Source organism: Lepisma saccharinum, chromosome 8, assembly GCF_977018435.1.
Source record: "Lepisma saccharinum chromosome 8, izLepSacc3.1, whole genome shotgun sequence".
Lineage (NCBI taxonomy): Eukaryota > Metazoa > Arthropoda > Insecta > Zygentoma > Lepismatidae > Lepisma > Lepisma saccharinum.
Window position 1 is genome coordinate 37,246,867 of NC_139236.1, and position 22,675 is coordinate 37,269,541.

A 22,675-nucleotide genomic window follows, 5' to 3' on the forward strand; every position below is an offset into this window, starting at 1 on the left:
AGGATGGGAACTCAAACGAGTGAAAGTGGTCCCATGCAGGACACTAGTGTACAACACTGTTCCTATTGCTGGTGGCACTAACAAATCAAGACATAGCAAGAGAAGATTCTTACCTTTTCCGGGAACCAAGGGGTGACGAAGGGCATCTGGAACGTGTTGCTGTACGAGTGGAGAGTGTCGAAGGAGTCGGGATTCACTGCCCCCAACATGGAGAACACGCCCCGCGAGAACTGGTTGCAGACTGCAAAGAGAGAAGTAGGCATTCAGTCAAGAAACATTGTACGATATAATACTTATACATCGAAAAATATGTTCAAAAATTGGTTTTTAGTTTATCGCGACTGGGTATCTGGTTTATAATGAAATGAAAACAAGTCTTCCCACTGATATTAAATCGGGGTGGAGGGGGGGGGGGGGCTCACGCGCTACTATGTGATAGTATTAACTATTACTCTGTCAAGGAAGTCAGGGACAATACGAGGGGAAATCAGTAAATATGTCACAAACTAATGTGGGGTAGCTGGAAATATTATTGAGTAGCTTTCAAAGGTGTCATTAGGTGGCAGCACAATCCAGCTTGATGATATCCAGTAAGCAGTCGCTAGATAGCAGACGCACGCATGGGTAGTTCAGTTTTAAAATGGCGACCGTGCACGTGTAGATGATACGGGTGGAGGAGATGACTACAGCTGACAGGCGAGTGGCGATAGACAGCATAGGAACTCCAATAGAGTATTCTCATGGTTAAGCTTACAGCATAAAGTATGACCGTTCGAATTTCCAAAGAGTGTGCGCACGGTGGCAGCAAACGTTTCGAGGGTGATGAAGATGTTGAACGTGAGCTGAGACTGTGGCTGTGGCTGGGACAGCAGCCCAAATACTTTCATGCAGCAGATTTTGGGGGTCTGTTAAACCAATGGAATAAGTATATGAATGTTGGTGGAGATTATGTTGAATAATAAAAACCTTGTTCAAGTCAGTATCTCACTCTTTGTTTTCTAAATAAACGTTTGCGATCGACTTACTGACTCACCTGTGTATGTATTGCCAGAATGCACAAAAAATTGTATTGTTTCTCATCTTTATGGCTCTTCCCTTTCATCTTATTTTCATGTCATTTTGTGGGCTGTGTACTAAATGCTCCTTATTGCGAACACATGTAACTGAAATACCTGTTTCCAAATAGGGTAGATCCATTAAAACAGGTACTTTAACTTGTAACAACCGTAGCCAACCTGATTGACAGCGTTAATAACAAACAGCATTATATGTTTTGAAATTTGACTAAGTTCATATTTATATTATTGATTGAATATTATTAATTGACAAAGTTAAAAGTAACTCTTTTTAGAGTACTCGTATGTACTCGTATAAAAAATATCATATCTTGTTCTCTATATACTGACATGGTTCAATGTGAAATGCAAATTTTAAGCCAACAGTCACCTTAAGGCACTGATCAGTGTCAAGTCCGCAACTAAGTTAAAAGAGTCAGAAAGTGTGAGAATGTTGTAGCTCCCAAAGTAGAAACATGTGTTTGCAATTAGGACACAACCCTTCCAATAATATAGTGTTATTCGTGTTCAGGTAAAATGTGTTCGCAATTAGGACTGCTCAATAATAGGACTGTTCGATATTAGGACGACAGCATTTTTTGGTAGCCTGTTCTTCTCTATCCTCTTCCCGTTCTTGTTGCATACACACACACACATACCTACACGCACACACACAAAGCGCTCTCTTTCTCACAACACACACACACACAATTTAAAATTCTTGTTTAGGGAAACATTCTAAAAGTGATTATTTGAAAACAGCATATAGACAAACATATAGTGGCGTAAAAATATTTACACGAGATATGACTATTTTTAAGGTCAGTATACACATTTGATTTATTCATCTTGTCCTCTGTCGAACTTCTTGTACTTCCTTTCTCCACACGTGAAATGGACACACATCGTTTACACGTTTTATGTCTCATTTTACGGGCACTTCGATCTCCCTTTACGACCAACGGCTTCTGCGAATAAATAGTTTCTTAAACAAGTAACTTCTTACGAAATAGTAACACGGGACTTGAAGTGCAGGACTTACAAATCACTACGTTTTGTCAAAGTTTAGATCCAACATCATGAAATAAGAGATTGCTTACCATATTTGATCTGCGTTTGTACACTGTGACTTCTACATGGTATGTCAGTGTGCGAATTAACTGGTAATATATACAAATTCGCATACCTATAAAATTCTAATTCCGAAATGAAGTCACAAATTACGCCACTGAGTGGACATTCCCCGCCCAAAACAAAAAGCTTAATTCGGACATTGTGGCATGCAGACTCGGTATTGTTCGCACGAAACAAATCTGATTTTGTATTGCACAGTGTGGCATGCAGACTCGGTATTGCTCTCAGGAAACAAATCTGATTTTGTATTGCACAGCGTGGCATGCAGACTCGGTATTGTTCGCACGAAACAAATCTGATTTTGTATTGCACAGTGTGGCATGCAGACTCGGTATTGCTCTCAGGAAACAAATCTGATTTTGTATTGCACAGTGTGGCATGCAGACTCGGTATTGTTCGCACGAAACAAATCTGATTTTGTATTACACAGTGTGGCATGCAGACTCGGTATTGTTCGCACGAAACAAATCTGATTTTGTATTGCACAGTCTAGCATGCAGACTTGGTATTGCTCTCAGGAAACAAATCTGATTTTGTATTGCACAGTGTGGCATGCAGACTCGGTATTGCTCTCAGGAAACAAATCTGATTTTGTATTGCACATTGTGGCATGCAGACTCGGTATTGCTCTCAGGAAACAAATCTAATTTTGTATTGCACAGTGTGGCATGCAGACTCGGTATTGTTCGGACGAAACAAATCTGATTTTGTATTGCACAGTCTAGCATGTAGACTTGGTATTGCTCTCAGGAAACAAATCTGATTTTGTATTGCACAGTTTGGCATGCAGACTCGGTATTGCTCTCAGGAAACAAATCTGATTTTGTATTGCACAGTGTGGCATGTAGACTCGGTATTGTTCTCACAAAACAAATCTGATTTTGTATTGCACAGTGTGGTATGCAGACTAGGTATTGTTCTCACGAAACCAATCTGATTTTGTATTTCTTTAACTGAATGATATTCGTGCTTATCGAGTCAACTTCTTGAAGAAGCTATAAATGAGATTGCAGTTACCAAATGGTAATACGCGGACCTCGGTGACGGACAACGCCGGTGGTTCCAGGTCCAATCCCGCCCTGGGCGTGGGTGTTCTTTGTGAATTTCCCTTCATCAATTTCAACACTCATCCTCATCATCGCGATTAGCGAAAACTTACAGAAAACCAACGTTTAATAATAAAAATCAATGAAATAATCCAATGGTAATACAGGTGTACACAACAAACCTTCAAGGTTTTACAATGGTATTAATTATATAGGGTTTTCCAATAAGAATGATATGATTTTGAAATGAACTGGCAACTATGATTCAAATGTTATAACTGTCACTAGTTGTCATTTGTCATTAGTAAACTGTGAAAATTCATCATGGCTAAATACGCGCTTCAAGAATGTTTGGTTATTATCCAAAAAAAAAATATGAAAACAGACGTTCTATTGATCATGAAACGGATCATAGTTTTGAGCAAAAATTATCTTCTCAGATGAAGCTAATTTCTGGTTAAGTGGATATGCTAACAAACAAAATTGTCGTTTTTGGTGAAAACAATCCACAAGAGATTCACGAGAAGCCCTTGCATCCGCAAAAGGTCACTGTATGGTGTGGTTTATGGCATGGTGGCATCATCGGACCATTTGTTTCCAAAACGAGATGCAGTTACAGTAACCGGTGAGCGGTGCCGATTGATGTTAGCAGATATTTTGTGCCCAAATTTAGATGAAATTGATTTGGAGGACATGTGGTTCCAACAAGACGGTGCCACATGTCACACTGCTAATGCCACCCACTATCGACGTATTGCAAGAACAGTTTGGTGAAAGGATAATTTCAAGAAATGCAACTGTTAGTTGGTTTCCAAGAAGTTGTGATTTAACTCCTTTAGATTGCTTTTTGTGGGTTATTTGAAATCTATAGTCTATGCAAACAGACCACGAACCCTTGATGCATGAAGATTGAACATCGAACGCTGCATTCGTGTCACTATAGGCCCGAGTTATTGGGTTAATCGAATTCACTCGTGTGCATGAAGTCTAGGTGGACACTGAAATGATGTGTTTCAAAACATAATGTAATAAACAATGCTTCAAAATAATAAAAATTTGGTTGCGTCTGAAATATTTTTTATTTTATTTCATTGTAAAATCATATCGTTCTTATTGGAAAAACCCTACAAAAGAACACCCAAAACAGTGTTCGGATAATCAACTGAAAAATTTCTTCCAGGACATTAATAAACGTTAGTACCTAGACTTGAAGTTCGCTAGCATTAGTGTCGCGAAGGATACAAAGGCGGTACTTCACCTCATAGCAAGTGTACTGAAGCATCGAAATACAGATGCCATGAAAAATCCTTTTACACAAAGTTGACATTTTACAGGAAAATCTACCAGCAACACCTTGTTGTGCTACTTTTGATTCAATTCTTGATTTTGGTTATTTTGCGTCGTTTCTCTGTAACTTTTGGCTAATAGAGACGATGATGATGAATGATGATAAGGTTAAAGTGATAAAGGTACACTCATAAAGAACACCCACCCCCAGGCAGGGATTCGAACCCGCGACCCGGGCAGTGCTAACCACTCCACAACAGAGGTCGGCGCCGCAACTTTTGGTTAATCACTAAGACGTGGATCAACAAATATTAGATGGACACTTATGACGAAACATTCATTAGAACCGGGAACTTCTGACGTTTTGTGTAAACCTACTATTAAATAGTAGATGGAGTAAATTTATATTTTTTCTGAAACTCTTGAAAATAAGGATATCTGATATTTTAGCATTACATTCCTATACTATACCAGCAGAAAATTTAGTCTCATTGCAGTGTTTTAGCAAACTAATAACAGAAAATCATTTTGCACTACATCATTTGATTACTATTAACTCTTAAAAATGTATAACATAATTTTGATTTTAAAATTTATCTTGTAATTCAACTAAATAACTCGGCCTCCCCGATGGCGCAGTGATAGCGTCGTCCCCTTGTAATCAAGGGATCCCGGGTTCGATTCCCGGTGGAGGCACATAGTGGTTCGGACCCCACTTTAAACTGTAGGTCCAGTCCCGATTAGCCTTACTGTGCATAAAGTGGACTTAAAACAAGAAATCAATCCAATTCAAATCAACTAAATAACTATAATACATAGAATCAATGGTTCTGAATGTACAATCTCTCAACTACGAAAATAAAATTGCCGACCTCTGTAGCGGAGTGGTTAGCAAAGCGCGGTACGACGTCAGGAGTCCCAGGTTCCAATGCCTGCTGGAGCACTGTTATTCTTTGTGAGTGTCCAGCATTTTCATCATCCTCATCGTCGCTATTTTCCCAAACAGGCAGAAAAGCGACAGAATGGAGAATAACAAAAAATACAAAATAAAAATTATTCCCGGAAAGGAAAGACTACTGTACATTTTTCTCACTACTAGGAGAACATTGCAATATCCTTCTCTTAGGCAGAGCAGAGAGATGTGTTTTTTTTACATCAAAAATAGATTTTATAAGTTCATCAAAAGGATTGAGAACTTGTGCATGTTTTTTCATAATGCATACAAATACATATAAGGAAAAGCGCTTCCGAAAAGAGCGTAGAAGGAAACACGAAAACATGAATTCTGATGACAAAAAGAAGGGGGGAAAGCCTTTCTCTAACGGACGGATGCTAAACTTCACACGGCCCAGAAGACAACAATGTGTCGGAGTCTTTGATCTTCTCCCTTTTCGGAATTTCCGGGCAAGAAAAGAAAGAGGCGAGGGGGCCAGAGGAGGGAGGGTAGGATGAAAAGATGGAAAACCAAAGTGCGTTTGCGCATTTCGCGCCGGTAATGGAATGAATCCCTTTAGTGCTGACGTCACTTCCTTTGCCATTACCAGCTGACTTCCGTTCTAGGAGCCGGGTGGATGAGTCCCTCGCAAATGCTGGAAGGGAAGCGTAAAGGTTGAGTCCTTTTTTTCGTTTCACGAAATCCTGATCTTCTACTGTTATGGTAATTATCAGTAACACCGAGTCTGTACCCTTGCGTCAATACTACCCAATTCGGTACAAGGAGCCACAATCCTGTTCACAGATTCATACTGGTTATTACACCTCAGAAAATAAACCAAAAATGAAACTAGTGGCTTTCATCCAGGGGCGTCACCTGATATTGTTCATATGATCATGTGAACACCCATGTGTGTATTAAAAAATAGAGGAATTTGTATGATCCTTTCATGTTCTAACATGTATACAGTAACTTTGACATTACCACATAAAACGCTAAGAATTTGGAAGGATTGAAACAGAATTGTTGCGTGTCTTTCATAACATTATCAATCGGTCTTCATATATCGAAGAAGTGCGAATCATGATACGAACGGATATAGTTATTACATTCGATACCAGATAGCAGCACATACAATGGAGGTCTAATGTGTCGTACTTCATGTCAACGAAGGAAGTGAATGTAGGGTATCATCTGTTAACAAGTGGTTGCTAATAAAGTATGAATATAATAACATACTTCTGTACAGGCAAAAAAATATTAATAATAATTTACTTAATATATTGCTAACGCAATGAAGGGAAATATGTAGTAATTATGCTATGATAATCGACTTGGCCTCAAGTAACCGAAAGTGTATAAGTGAGTGGTGGGATCGAAAGAATTAACTAAAAAAGTTTTTGGATGCATCAATGCATATGGCCAATGGGTGCTAACCGGGGAGAATTTCTGTCCCCAGGCAGGCGGAGCTTACATTGGCATGTTTGCCGCTTATGTTTGCCGCGGTCAGAAGAGAAGCAAGAAAATCGACTCCCGTGTTGTTCCAACAAAGCTTGACGGAAGGTGTAGCAAAGCGGGTTTCATTTCAAATGTGTAAACTAACTATTGAGTTCACAAACGATGTGGTTTAATGTTGGATATTACTTCAATTAGGAGCAGCGAAGTTAAAGATAAAAGAGGAATGTCTGGCAACCCTAGATCCGGCAGCGCCCGGAAAGTGTGGCGCGTGTATCCCAGTTACCTGTAATGTTAAAGCATACGCGTAATACTTTGCGTTGTGATTTACAGAATTTTTGTCACCTTGTCCTTACTTGCTTCGCTCGCAATGCGGATGTTTTTGTGAACTGGTTTTCCATAATAATGGTAATAACACACTAATAACAATGTTAATAATAATAGGGTAAATACCCCGAATATGAGGATAGGCACCTAAAATGAGACCCCCCTGTATCTCGTAAACAAAGAGCTGCACCCTAGTGGAAAGAAGCTAGAACACAAGGAGGAATCGCGCCATAGCACTGGAAGTCACGTGAGCTCCTTGTGTGTAGAGTTGGTGACGCAGCGAATGTGAAAAAGAATGCGTGCTCATGGAAATTTTGCTGCAGTTTGGAAATTAGCTGCTGAAAATGGATAAGGTAAGTTCTTACTGATCCCCTTTTTACAGGTTCGTAGTGGTGAGTGTGTGTGTTGTACCATGTAATTAGTTGCTAGTTTTCGTCCACTTGTAAGAGAGATAGCGTTGTTCATTTGTTTACCCTGCGAAGGTCCTATTATGAGACCTGGAAGAGGTTCAATATATGAGACCGGTCTCATAATAGGACTACCATAAAAATGAAGGGTCTCATATTAGGAGTCACAAAATATATCTAATATTTTACGTTGATTTTCATCATTGCTTTTCCTAATTTGGGAGTTACGTTGCAATTATGTTACCAAGAACCTGTGCTTCTGGTTTTAGACGGTCACTACTCCCACGTAAGAAATATAGCAGTGATTGAAAAAGCGAAAGAACACAATGTTTCTATTATCTGTTTACCGCCACACTCGACGCATAAAATGCAGCCTCTAGACGTAGGTTTCATGTTTCCCTTCAAACCATTTTTTCACGCAAGAAGTTGAAACATGGTTGCGTCAGAATCCAGGGAAACCACTAAAAATAACTAAAATTGCCAGAATAGTGTCAGGTGCATAGAACAGAGCAGCTACTATGGAAACATCTGTTAATGCATTTCGAAAGACTGGTTTATTCCCTTGTAATAGATATATTTTTCGTGATGAAGATTTTGCAATACACTCTGTCAGCTCTAAAAAAAAGAGGAATGTGACAGGTCAGTCAGTTGAACTACCAAAAAGTTACGTGGATCTCCAACCAAGCTGCAGCAGGTTAGGCCAACTTGAACAGGAATAGGAGCCTGAAAGCAGTCCTATTCAGGCTACGCAGTCTTCAACAGTACCACCCCCTGATGACGATGCCATTGTAATACCAGAAGATATTGAGCCACTGCCCACACTAGACAGCCCATCTCTTACCAACTCCGGGAAATCTCGCGTAGTGAATCAACCAGTAGTTATAACAACAACACCATACAAAAAAAGACTTGCAGATAATTCGAAGAAATGTAAGAAGGAAGTGAAGAAGAACCTGTTTGGCAGGGGTGTTACAGGCACTCACAGCAGGAAGCCTACTGAGGTAAAAAAAAAAAACAGCAATCAGATTACTCGCGTTCTACTTCACGTAAGAAGGGGAAGGTTGTATCAAAGAAATGTGAAGAATCCACAGATGAGTCGGAAGAATCTTTCTCATTAGCAGAATCGTCTGACAGTTTAGAATTAGATGAAGATGAATATGATACAGAATGTGTATTTTGTGGTTCGTCGTATTCCAAAGATCAGTGTGGTAAAGAGTGGGTAAAGTGCACACGTTGTTACAAGTGGGCTCATGCTCATTGTGGTGCAGATGACACATTTGTGTGTTCTATGTGCAAAAATCAAAAGTAAACGCATTATGAACTTCGTTTCTACCAGGTAGCTACTTCACGTGTAACATAATGTAGGTCTTTTCACAGTTTCATTTGAAGTGAACCAATTTTGGTGACAACAGGACAGCCACTAGGATAGCATAGAAGGAACATTTTGTTTTGTATTTTAGCATGGTAAAAATAGTCAGTTTGTTTTTTAGAATAGCCCAATCTTTTTAAACATGGTGTAAAAATAATTTCGTTTCACTTATAGTTGCGTAAAAATTATTTAGTTCATTTAGTTAAAAAAAATAGTTCAGAAATTCAAATGATTTATGTAACCCAAACAAGGTCGGGGTCTCTTATTCGGTACCCCCTATAAAAATAGCTCAGTAGCACTTGTGTTCATTTTTTTGTTTATAATTTATGATTGTTACTTTTTTTATATTGCAATACCTTGTATCATAAAGTAGACTCCCTACAAAATATATTAAAAAAACATAAATCGTTTATGTTTTAATTAACAAGTAAATCGAATTCTACCAAAAGGGTTTCATATTCGGGGTCTTTACCCTACTAATTGCATTGTAAATAATATAATGTATGTGCATATACAGTTGCACCATACCGTGAAAGCACATTTAGGGAACATGAGTACAGGGCCCCACACATTCTCGATCTCGGCCATTTTGGAGGTGATGTGATCAACACCACGCTCCAGCCGCGCTTTACCCGCCATGGTTGCCCCAAGGTACCCATTGACTTGAGGTTGGTTGAGCTCCAGAGTCGTTTTATGCGGGTACAAGGCACGAGAAATTCCGACCTTAGATCATCCACTACGGAAATCGAACCCAAGTCCCCCGCGTGGTAGTCAGACACCCTGCCGACTAGACCACGGCGACCGACAGAAAATAATAATGTACATTACTTAAATTAGTACTGACAAGTGATTATGGCCACAAATTTATCATTGGATTAAAAATAATCATGAGAAATTTTCAAATGTACATTTAAATAAAACATGTTTATATTGGTTGTCAAATATGATGACTATATTATGAAATAATACTATATTCATACAAAATATTTCAATTCTGTAACAATAGAGCTTTACAATCACCTGAAATGGATATGTTATGAATGCACAACCTTAAATAATTTTTTACCAATATATCTTCTTGTGTCAAGCTGTCTTTGAAACGTTTCTTTATTCATTCTTTTCATAGAATGATACTGTATATCCTCATTAGTACAATGAGTTTTAAATGGTGTTTCTTCTGGAAACGTGGACATGGTGGCTCAAATGGTATTTGCATAATGATATCCCCATCAATAAATCAAACCACGGCAACTGTTTGTTGGATCTCGTTTCGTCGATTTGTGAAATATAAAAATTTCTTGACAACATTATATGACAGTGAAAAACAAGTAAGGGAAAATGATTTTAAGAACACCCCAGTGGACGGATCTTTACAATATAAAAAGAGGTAAGGATATTTCTAACAGTTTCTATGTTATTGACAATCAAAATTAATCCTTGTGCGACTTTCAGAACATTCTGTACTGTGCATGAATATACAAAGAAATCACATTTCTGGTTCTTTTGGAAAGCGGAATAAACTATATTAATTGTTTATCTTTCCTTCCTCAATTGTTCTTGCAATTTATTGTTGAACAACAGTCCACCCTCTTCTCGGCATTGTGCAGCTTCAAACAACAATTTTACCGCAGCGACTTTGAACAGTGCACGCGCCAAACATTGGGGAAACCTGCAGCGGCGCAGGCGCGTTACGCTCAAAATCCGTCGACCAATCACGTTGCCCGTCACGCGAGGGACACGACCCTCTGATATCGCCATTTTGCACCCTTCAATGTACAGGAGAGAAAATCCCCTTTTCTAAAATCCTTTTCTGTGAGTTATAAAGGGGTTGTAAAAAGCTCCTTGGGAAAGGTTAAAAGTGCAGGTTGTAAAGGGACTTGCACAGGACATACACAACACATTAAAAAAGTAAGGACATACTAAAAGAACTATCTCAGAGAGAGTGTAAAATGCCTGCTCTTCTCACAAAGCTAAAAACATCAGTTAGTACCACACTGTCACAGTATGAACGTGAGTTAACGTGGAGGTCTCCTTAACAGCGACCTCAGAACGGGAAAGAGGTTATGACCTGCCTTATAGCCTCGAAACAAGGTAGAAAAGCTTCTTAATTCAACGATTGATTGATCCACTTTATTCACATATAGGTTAATCGGGACTGGACCTACAGTTTAAAGTGGATTTGAGTTTCAGTTTTGTTTTAAGTCCACTTTTATGCACAGATAGGCTAATCGGCACTGGACCTATAGTTAAGAGTGGGATCCGAACCACTATGTGACTCCACCGAGTACCGAACCCGGGACCCCTTGGTTACAAGGCGCTGACGTTACCACTACGCCATCGGGAAGGCACAGTTTAAAGTGGAATTCGAACCACTGTGCAATGGGCCTCCACCGGGTATCGCACTCGGGACGCCTTGTCGTAATTCAACTAGCCTTTACCGACAGTCATTAGGGTATTGTAATAAATCGACTCTTTCACACAAGATATCACCTTGTGAATGCTTCTTATAGGCTATATCAGTCTTCAGATTCACTCTCTCCTAAAACTAGATCGTGGGTCCACTCCTCTATCCCATTCTATCGTACCACAGTCATGATGTGTATGTAGTACTTTACAGAATAAATTTAAGTCAACAAGACATGGCAACCAGTTCTTTTCAATTCAAGGATATTGCCGGGACTGAGTGTTAGCGTAAGTATCAGTTGGGTCAGGGATATCACGTATCCCACTGGAAGCTGGGAGAAACTTAAGCGAAGTTTCCGAGCAAAGAGAAGTCATCTCTGGAGGACTGAAAATTACAGCATCCCATCTTTGTGAACCGTGAGGAGGATGACTCCACCAAGATACCAACCCTTGCTCCTCTGTGAACTTCCAATTCTCACGGCGCTCCAGGCCAGGCGGAGTGATTGAAACTCCAAAAGTTGGAGGCAACAGCTTCTCCTTCCTCCTCCTCAGGGCTCCAGAGAGGATGCTGAGGATCGCTTCTTGCTCTGTATTGATGCTCGCTTGAGAAAAGATGCATCGAACCAAAGAGCAATAAATATTTATGAGAGGCAGAAGCAGCTCTCGCGAAAGATAACGATCTCTCCAAAAGCAAAACATCTCGGAAGATGCTCAAGGTTCTCTCTCTTCTGGGAGGCATTGTTACATCCCGCTTCCGTAACTTGACGCAATAATGTTCCTCCTTTCCCTCTCTTTCTGTGCGTCTTTTGACAGGGAAAGCATATACTCCTTCATAGCGGGAGTTAAAGGATACGGTGCTTTTAGTGACTTGACATAAAGGATGTACTTTTACAATGTGTGCGTCTTTATTGTCTAGCAGCCATTTCAACATGTACACTCACGAGCAGAAGTCCGTTGACCTTCAGATATAAATATTAGAGATAGCTTCCACAGCGTTTCTGTAAGGCACTCAACAGCCTAAATAATTTTCAGGCCAGCGTCCACTATGAAAATTACAAAACATGCGACGTTTGAAGTAAAATAGAACCAGTGTTGAATCCAGCAAGCACTTTCCTCCGGGAGAGGGGATGTCATAGACATCAAATTATAATACTAAAAAAAGCAATTTTTTAAAATTCTCAATTACCCCTAACAAATTAAGTGTAATTAGGTTTCATTAACTGTCATTTTAAGAATGAAACTTTCTGTGGGTTTCTCGTCTCCTTAAGCAGTTGGCACCTTCACATGAGCTTCAAGCTTATCGTGATCCTTCATATCTATATATACAGGGTGTCTCATAAGTAATAGCGCAAACTGACAAAGGTGAAAGTACACGATAATAAAAGCAAAAAAGTATCAGTAAATATGGGTCTGCAAACGAACGAATACAGTAAGAAAAGTGACTCCCACAGTACGATTAGACTGTGTACTGATTGTATCCATGCTGTTTGATTACAACGCCACCTCTCGGAAATCTTCTGTTTCGTAAACAAAGAGCAAACCTCGGACCGCGCAAGGAGTAAAGCACTCGGTGTTTACAAAATGTAATCAGTGACGGCTTCTAACCAAACATTCGCACACGTTATTAGCATTTTACCAACTAGCGGTGGCTCAGACAGTCCGTGCTTGGCCACGGGAGAGGCAGGTCGAAGCTAAGCAGTCGTGCGGGCTTAGATAACGCGTGACGCGGAAAACCGAGTGCGAGTGTCGAGCCAAGTGGAAAATAGGACTCTGATCGGTAATAGTATTTGACAATAGTTAATAAGAACAAAAAGGATAGAAATGGAACGTGAAAATACCATTTTGATAAATTTCGCATATGGAGCAGCAAAACCCAGTGCAATGGACGTGCATGAGTTCATTTACAGTAAGTTTAAACTCAGTATTGATGAAATTTTAGCAATACAAATACCGACAACTGCGCGAGGTGTTTATTTGAAATTAGTGCGACAACGTACTATGTTAAAATTGCTAGAACAGTACCCAGGTGAATTAGAATTTAAGTATGATAATGGGAACGTAGTGAAAGTAAAAATTAGCGACGCAAGTCGAACACTGAAATACGTACGTGTATTTAATTTACCTATGGAAGTTGAATTAAGACAAGTGCACGGGAAATTCAGTGAATATGGAACAGTGGATGAAGTGACAGAAGAAATGTGGAGTGAAAAGTTTCGTTACCCCGTGCCCAGTGGCGTACGTACGGTAAAAATGTCATTAAAGAAGCCAATACCATCATTTGTAACTATTGGCAAATATAAGGCACACGTGATATATACGGGACAAACTCCAACGTGTGAGTTCTGTGGTTCGGACGAACATTTAAGATACAGTTGTAACCAGCGGCAAATGACTACCCTACGGGTCCCACCGAAAGTCAAGGCAACCTACAGTAAGGCAGCTTTGCCCAGTGAGACCGACATAGTAAGCTCAGAGGGTTTAGCTAGTGCATCAAATCAGAAGAAAAATGAGGTTACCTCACAAATGAAGCCAACCAGTAATAATGAGATGGGAAAACAAATAGGAAGAACACAAGAGGAGGGAGCAAATAAAAAAACGTCAGAACCTCAAGATAAAAAACACTCGAAGGAAGAAAAAGAATCAAGAGAATCAATGAAGAGTGAGAAGAAAAAGGAAGAATTCATGGACACATCCCTCCCCCCCACTACCTTATCACCAGATTAAACTGCATCCGCCACTAAATCACTGAGTGACAAACAAGAATCAGAAGAAGACAGTGATCTCATTTCCACTTGTGGGAGTGAGAATAGTAATCAAATGAAGGTAAGTGAAACTAAGCTTAAACGAAAAACAAAAACAAAAGACTCTATAGCAAAACGGCGTTCTACCAGACGATTAGGAAATAACTTTTCAAATAGTGCTCCAATTATTGGATTAAATTCTCCAGTAGTGAAGATGGGGACTGGTAATCGAAGTAAAGAAAGCGAAAAGGCAGCTCAAGAACATAGTACTTAGAGTAATTTATTTATATGGAAAATATGTATTATACAAAAGTGTGGATTATTTTAATACTATTAATAGTATTATATAGGAATATGGAAACATCAGTAATACGAGTTGCAAATATAAATATAAATAATATACAAAATGAAACAAAGTTAAAATCACTACGTAGTTTCTTGCATCAAAAAAGTATAGATGTTGCGATGTTGCAAGAAGTAGGCCGAAATTCGCTAGAATGTAATCAAAATTACATAGAATATAATAATTATAATTCAAGTGGTACAGGAACTGCAATTTTAGTTCGTAAAGGATTATCATTTATCCAAGTACAAAAAGAATCCAGTGGAAGACTAATTATGGGGAAATTGGGAACCTTGACATTAATTAACGTTTATGCCCCGTCGGGATCAAGATACCGGAACGAAAGAAGTAATTTTTATACATATACAGTAACACAATACATTGCAGGTAGTGCAGGTTCAATGTATTTAGCAGGAGATTTTAATTGCGTATTATGTAATGAGGACCAAACACCGGGTTATAATTTTTCAAATGCTTTGCAAAAATTGGTGCACAACTTGCAGTTAAAGGACGTGTGGCAAGAAAAAAGAGGCAATGAACTCGGATACACATACGTCACTGCAACTAGTGCCTCGAGAATAGATAGGGGATATGTTTCAAGTGAACTAAAATCAAACATTACCTCTGTTCATATGGAACCGGTGATTTTTAGTGATCACCATGCTGTAATTACAACAATGAAATCACCGGTAAGGTTAACTAGAATAGGGAGGGGAACTTGGAAAATGAATACATCACATTTAATTGAAGAAGATTTTAGATTTGGCTTTGACAAACAGTGGGAAAAATGGACTAAGAGATCGTTATATGAACAAAATATTAATAGATGGTGGACAGAAATTTTTAAGCCAAATTTCCAAAGATATTGTAAACAATACTCCTGGGAAAAACAACACGAATGGTATAATAAATTTAATTTCCATTATGCAGTATTACACGACCTATATAAGAAAAAGAACAATGACCGTGACACGCAAACGAAAATTAAAAAAGTAAAAGCACAACTACTGCGCCTACAGGCAACAAAAGTAGAAGGAATACGTATACACAGTGCGCTCCCCAATATAGATATTGAAGAAGAAATAAATTTAGTTCACGTAACAAATATATATCAGCGACAAAAACAGAGTCTGATAACAGAAATGCAGGATAATCATGGAGTAGGCCATAATGAGGGGAACCAAATACAACAAATAGTGTATAAATATTTGGAAAATAAATATTCAAACGCATATCAAAATAATGAGAAGGCTAGTCAATTTTTAGACAAATACATACCAATCCTGAAATCAGAAGAAATGGTTGGATTAAACCAACCATACACAAATGAAGAAGTGTATAAAGCAATAGTACAGGGGGTACGGGGAACAGCACCTGGGGAAGATGGAATAGCGACTAATGCATATAAAGTTTTATGGCCAACAATGGGTAATACTTTAACAAAATGGGTTAATACAGTATTAAACAAAAATAATTTAGTAAATTATGAGACAACAGGAATAATAATTTTAATACCAAAAAATAGTCAACCCAAGGAGATGAAATATTACAGACCAATAACTTTATTTAACACAGACTATAAAATACTGACTAGATGTGTAGCAAATCGATTAAAGTTGATTTTGACAAAACTGGCTACACCATATCAATATGGAGTAGTTGGAGAAAAAAAAATATACCATTTATTGACACTATTACGAGATGAAATAATAAAATCTCAAGACTCCCAACAAAATAAATACCTCGTAGCGATTGATTATTCACAGGCATTTGATAGAGTGGGACATAGTTTTTTGTTAAAAACAATACAAAAGATGGGTATTCATGGACAAATGTATGAAAATTTAAAAACATTAGTGACAAATATAAGCTTAAAGGCAAAAATCAATGGGTTTTTAACTAATAAATGCATAGTCAAAAGAGGACTTCCGCAAGGAAGCCCATTAAGCTTACCCCTTTTTGTAATGGCCTTGGCACCTTTCCTTCAACACTGTCGCACGACCGTAAATAATAACATTACAGGAACAGAATTTACGATTGGAGCTTATATCGACGATGTCACAGTCATATGTCAAAATCAGGCAGCGATTAAGAACTTAATGGAATGTATACGACAATATGAAATAGAATCTGGTGCCTTAGTGAATAAGACTAAAACGTGTTACTTAACATTAGGAAAACAACACGAACAGCCACCTGACGTGACGTTTAAAAAAGTGGATCAAGTTAAAATCCTAGGAGTGTTTTTTACAAATGACACTACAAAAAGAATAAAACTTAGTTATGATAATATATATCAGAATATTAATTATACCATACACAAATTTATACAACGACCCTTCACTTTATGTACGCGAGTCAAAATAGCAAATGTATATATCTTATCAAAACTGTGGTATGGAGCCCAAATTTGGCCATGTGATAATCGTAACTTAGCACGAATAAAGAAAAGTTTAAACCGGTTCCTTTGGGCAGGAAAAGTTTTCCGTGTGAATCAGCAGACACTTAGCTCACAAAAACAGCAAGGAGGAATGAGTTTGGTGGACGTTGGTAAAAAAACAAAAGCTTTGTTTAATCATCGATATTTTTCAATGATTCAATCTAAAGAAAATGTCGAGGACATTCCAGGGTATACATATATAAGAGAGATTCCATTAGAAGCACCAGTGAATGAGATCAAAATTCCCACTTCCCAAAAAGTATATCGAGAAGCTATAATGGAATATTTATATGGACTTATAAAGAAAATAGACTATAATCAGCTAACAGTGAAAGATTTGTATAATCAATACCTTACTCAAAATATGGATACGCCGCACATAGTGAAGAAACACCCACAATATAATTGGAACAGAATTTTTACCAATATCTCGGCAAAACAATTATCCAATAGACAATGCAGTCAATGGTACCAAGTTGTTCACGAACTAATTGATAATAAAGCAAAACGACATCGGTTGGGGTTTAGTTCAGACCCTAATTGTGAGCAGTGTTTATTAGAAGATACAATAGCACACAGGATGACGTACTGTGGAAAGGCAAAACAAGACTGGTCGGTACTCCAAAAAATGATAGCACATATAAGTCGATCATCAGTTCAGTGTATTACTTCGAAAGTAATAATTTTTCCGGAATTTAATTTTTTCCCTGCTACAAAGCATCGAGCGATACAGTGGATTATAGGTACGTACATGATATATATTTTTTTCAATGGACAAACAGGAAACAATATGAGGGACTATTACCGAAGTGAATATGGGAAAATTTTACCTAGTAAAAAAAAAAGGTTATCAAGGTTATATGCAAACTATATTCAACACACACTGTATGACTCAACAATAATGTAACATTTGTGAATGTAACCACAAATGAAGTATGGTTAAACCTTGTTAAAAGGTAGTAGAATGTAATAGTTATATTGTAAATAAAAAAAAATAAAAAAAGTCGGTAACGCGTCTGACTACCATGCTCAAGGTCCCGGGTTCGATCCCCGGCCGGTTCAAATCCGGGAACTTTTCTAACGGTGGAAGCGGCCCCGGCGCCTACCCAGCGTCGAATAACATGGGTACCTGGGGAAACCCTGGGGGGTAAAGGCGGTCAGGGGCGTGATGCTGATCACATCACCCCCACTCACGACCGGATCAAGAAAGTGTGGGGCGTTACCCCCACACCCCCTATACGCCTTCATGGCGTGGTGCTATGCACAGGGGAACACTTTACCTTTACCTTTAGGACGACGTTTACAAACAATGAAGTCAGTGGCGGCGTGTAATCACACATTCGCAATTATCTCGAATACGGCTCGTTTACAGACCCATGTTTACTGAGACTTTTTTTGCTTCTATTATCGTGTACTTTCACCTGTGTCAGTTTGCGCTATATATCTTAATATATTAGATATCAAAACGAACGATTATTGAAATTTCTTACATTATTTTCACTTTTAATTTAGAGGTGACTGAATTAGTGCTTAGTACTACAATAGAACCAGAAATAACACTTCTATGTTAAATTAAAGTGAATGAAAGAAAGACAAATTCCGCATGGTTTCCAAATTTCTTAAGTAGTCCGAATGCTCTGCAAGGTTACTGATTTTTTTAAGGAAAGGACTTTGTAATTTTCGGGGGGAGGATTTCCCCCACCAGGCCCCTCAAGAATTCATCATTGGGTAGAACTAACCTCACATATTTGTACTGCAAGGATACCCACGAAGGCGAAGAGAAAGAATGCAACATGGAAGGAAGTTGTTAATTCAATGATTAACTTTCTTATGTCGCTTTTATGCTACTTTCGGCTAATCGCGACGAATGATGATAAAATGAGATGGATAAAGGGACAATCACAAACGCACATTGACAGACACATAACACAAGCACTTTTTGATTTATCAAATTGTAGCACACAAAAGGCCTTCTCAGGTTGAGAAAGCGCCATGATGAATCTGGCACTCTCTAGCGGCAGAAAATAGAACTACTAGAAACACCTGCAATACAAAAATAAATTTCAACTTTACTCTTTAAAATATTCTACTTTGTTACTCGATAGTGCTAACATTTTGTCTACAATAAATTTTTGAAAGTGGGTTTATGTACACACTGTAGTTGGAGCGTTCCCAAAGTCTAAAATGGACGGACAATGTCAAACAAATTAACTAATTTTACATATTTTCGCAAGGAACTACTGAGATTTTTCAGTCCAAACGAATAGTCGCACTCTTTATAAAGTTCATGTATGCCCAGTGAGTTCTGGTGTTCTTGTGTGGCTATTGCACCGAATATTTTATTGCACTTTCAGAATTTATGCAGTTTTGATGTGTCTATGTTACACGCTATGTTAACAGGTGCAGATGATTTTGATCGAACGTATGTGCTCCGTAATCTGTACGTTTCGTGACAGAACGAAGTTTACTGAAGGCGATTGTTGGAGCATTCTCTTTTCCTGTATTTCAACACGTTAAATGCTTGAGAGTTTCGCAAACACTTTATGTAAGCTACAAGGGTTGGATAAAAAGTAATGGCAACACTGCTGTCACGTGAAAGGGGAGAGTCACGGCACAACAAGCGTTTCGTGGCTGATAAGGGAATGTCAGACGAGGAAGTGTAGTGACTGGGAACGGTTGTATGTTATTCAGTCAAAAACAGCAGTGCTCTGAAGCAGAGAACGAGAGTTCAAGCGCTCTAACAATATGTTTAGGCAAGAAGAACAACGTCTCCCAGTCAGACGGTCAACGCAACCTACTACTGCACCTTCTTGCAACACCACCTTCGTCCCGCATTAAGGAGGAAACGACGGCATGGTCTTCCATCATCCTGGATTACACTGCAAGGTGTCACACTGTGAACTCTGTGACGGCGCTCCTGCATAACTGGCAGTGAGAGGTACTGGAACATCCGCCGTATTCACCCGATATGAGTCCGTGTGATTACAACCTTTTTCCCAAAATGAAGTAACCACTACAAAGGAAGCTCTACGACACGCGCGAAGCCATCATACGTGCTATAGGGCGGTCACTATGGGATATCGACAGAGATGGACGCGTTGACGGTGTACGACGCCTTCCATACGTGTGGCAGAAGGTCGTAGAGATGGGGGGCGATTACATTGAAGGAATGTAACACGTGCTCCTCTGCCAATACAATCAAGTACCAATTATACTAGTGTTGCCATAATTTTTTAAACAATCCTTGTATATGCAGTGAAAAGTTTCGTTACGAATTGCAGCGATGGCTAAACCTCTCAAAAACCTAAAGTTTATTTTAAATCCATTTTATGCTCAATTAGCCAATGAGTTCAAAGTGGAATCCGACTACTGTCCAATGTGCCTCCACGAGTGATAGATTACACGACGAGAGCGTTACCACTACGCTATCAGAGAGGTCCAAATAGAATTCTCGTCTCGAGTCAAATGAGTCTTGTAATCAAGATGTCTCGGGTTCAATTCCTAGCGGTGGTTCATTACACGGTGTATCAGATCGCACTTTCAACTGTAGGTCCAGTCCCAATTCGTCTGATCAGAGAGTGAACACAGAGAAAAAAAATGGATCAAACACAACCAAACATGGGAAATATTTTGGGCTTGCAACATCCAACATTAATTATGTGAAAATTTTGATGTTCAGTTCTCTTTCTTGGCACCCCATTTTCATGTTAATGTCAGGCATGCTGTTGTAAATTCCCCCTCTCCCTTTTCCCCTCCCCTTTTCTCTTTTTCTCTCGCGTTGGTTACACCACAAAAACCGCAAAACTATTGCCTGGACATTCGGTGTACACACCATGTCATCATGTCATACGTCGTCGCCAGGCAGAGAGATCGATAAACGTAACGTTTTGGGAAACAATCCAGAAGAGGAGAAGAGAAAGGGGGTGTGGAGAGAGAGAAGGGGGAGGGGGAGGAAGAGTTAAAAAAAGCACCGTGACTGGGGGATAGAAAAAACGCAGCTAAAAGTTGAAGAACGCTGGCCGCCGCTTTGTAGCGCCAAGAGAGCGGTTCTCGTTTTCTGGAAACCGTACAGGCTCGACCAATGACGCGGACTCACCTCTAGCTACGGTCACCATGGCAACGAGATACTCTCTCTCTCTCTCTTTCCCCCTCCCGTCCCTCTAACATCCTCGAAATTCACCCTGCGACGTTCCCATTACAGTAATTGGAAAGTGATGAGGTTGAATCCAGAGTACAATAGGTGGGGCAAGCAGAAGCAAACAGAAGCAGTTAAATTGGTCCATTCCCCCAGCATCCCGAGAGATAGAGAGGAGGAGAGGGGGCAGAAGGAAACAAAATGTTTAGAATTTCATTCCTTTTTTCTCCCTCCCCCCAAGAAATTCTGTTTGGATATTGAAGTTTTGATCGGTAGATGGCGTGGTGTGACGTTGTAGTGTCAAGGACATTTTGGGAACAAAATATAAATATAAAGCAGTATTATTTCTTGTGACTCTGTAAATATCAATAAATAATGGATTGATTCTTAACTATACTTATTGGCCAACTATATTAAGTTTTCTACAAGTATTATTTTGTAAAATTTCCTATTGATCCTTTGGAAAAAAACTTTCTTTAGCAGTGGCAGTTGGCTTCAGTAGCCGAGACAGCAACGCAGTCCATATTCTCCTTGTGGGCGATCACATTAAGGTCAGATTTAACTGGAAATAGCAAGTACTCTGCGTTCATCTAGATACATTGGCGGATTTAGCGGGCGGGGCACTGGATTACATGCCGCTCTAAAAGGGTTCTTTTAGTATTGTGAAAGAAAAGTATTGATAGTACAGGACACTCGCTCTCGGTCCCTTATTTTCGCTTATAAAAATCAAACTATTGGTCCATAATGTAATTAATTTTGCTACTTATATACTTTGGTTAATGATAAGTATGGTGGCGTCATTGTAGATGGCGCCACAGTTTCTAGTCCTTGCATGGGCGTTTGGGCGATTCTCCGTTAAATGCCAATAGTACGGACGTTTGCTTTCAGTCTGAGTTCTTGGTCCTGCTGTTGTGACGCAGCTGATAGTGGTTCATGTTTTTGTTTTAGGTTTGGTTCGTGATTACAGTACAGTATGAGTCGGTACTCAGTAGAACAGCGGGTGTCTATCGTTGGCACGTACTGGAAAAGGAAATGTCTATCCACGGGCTATCATGGAATTGCAAGACAGCATTCGGCGGGAAATTGACGCTGTGAATTCCTGATGTGTTTTGGTGGCTACCTTCTGTAACATGGAGGCGTATGTAGGCATGCATTGATGCTAATGGCGACCACCTTCAACACTCCCTGTGACGTCACCATGCATCTCATACAAGGTATGCCCGTAGTAAATTTTATTACATTATGACCAACAGTTTGATTTTTATAAGCAAAAATCAGATGCCGAGAGCGAATGATACAACCTGTATTATAAAGGGTGTCTAAAAAATACTGGCTATTTTGAAATGGTAAATAAAAGAAGAAGATGAACTTCGCACTAAGTGTATTCATGGTTATAAATACTATAGGGTATGCCATTATTAAATTAATTCACTCACAGTCACAATATGGCCTCATGTATTGAAGATGACGTCAGTAAGATGGCTACCGTTTTTGCGTAAACATTCCTGAAGCCGTCTAGGTACATCGTGCATGGCTCGACGTAACATGTCCCCAGGAATCTGGTTGATTTCCTCGATGATTCGTGTCTTCAGTTCCTCA

The 22,675-nt window shown here is 39.2% G+C and overlaps 1 protein-coding gene across 1 annotated transcript in view; it reads right to left on the reverse strand.

Moving 5' to 3' along the window:
* LOC145991733 (glutamate receptor 1-like) overlaps positions 1–22,675 on the reverse strand; it is a 682,690-nt gene that overhangs the window by 235,689 nt on the left and 424,326 nt on the right. The window contains exon 3 of the mRNA XM_083127787.1: positions 114–241. Coding sequence (XP_082983913.1) covers positions 114–241 — 128 coding nt within the window. The remainder of the gene's footprint in view (positions 1–113; positions 242–22,675) is intronic.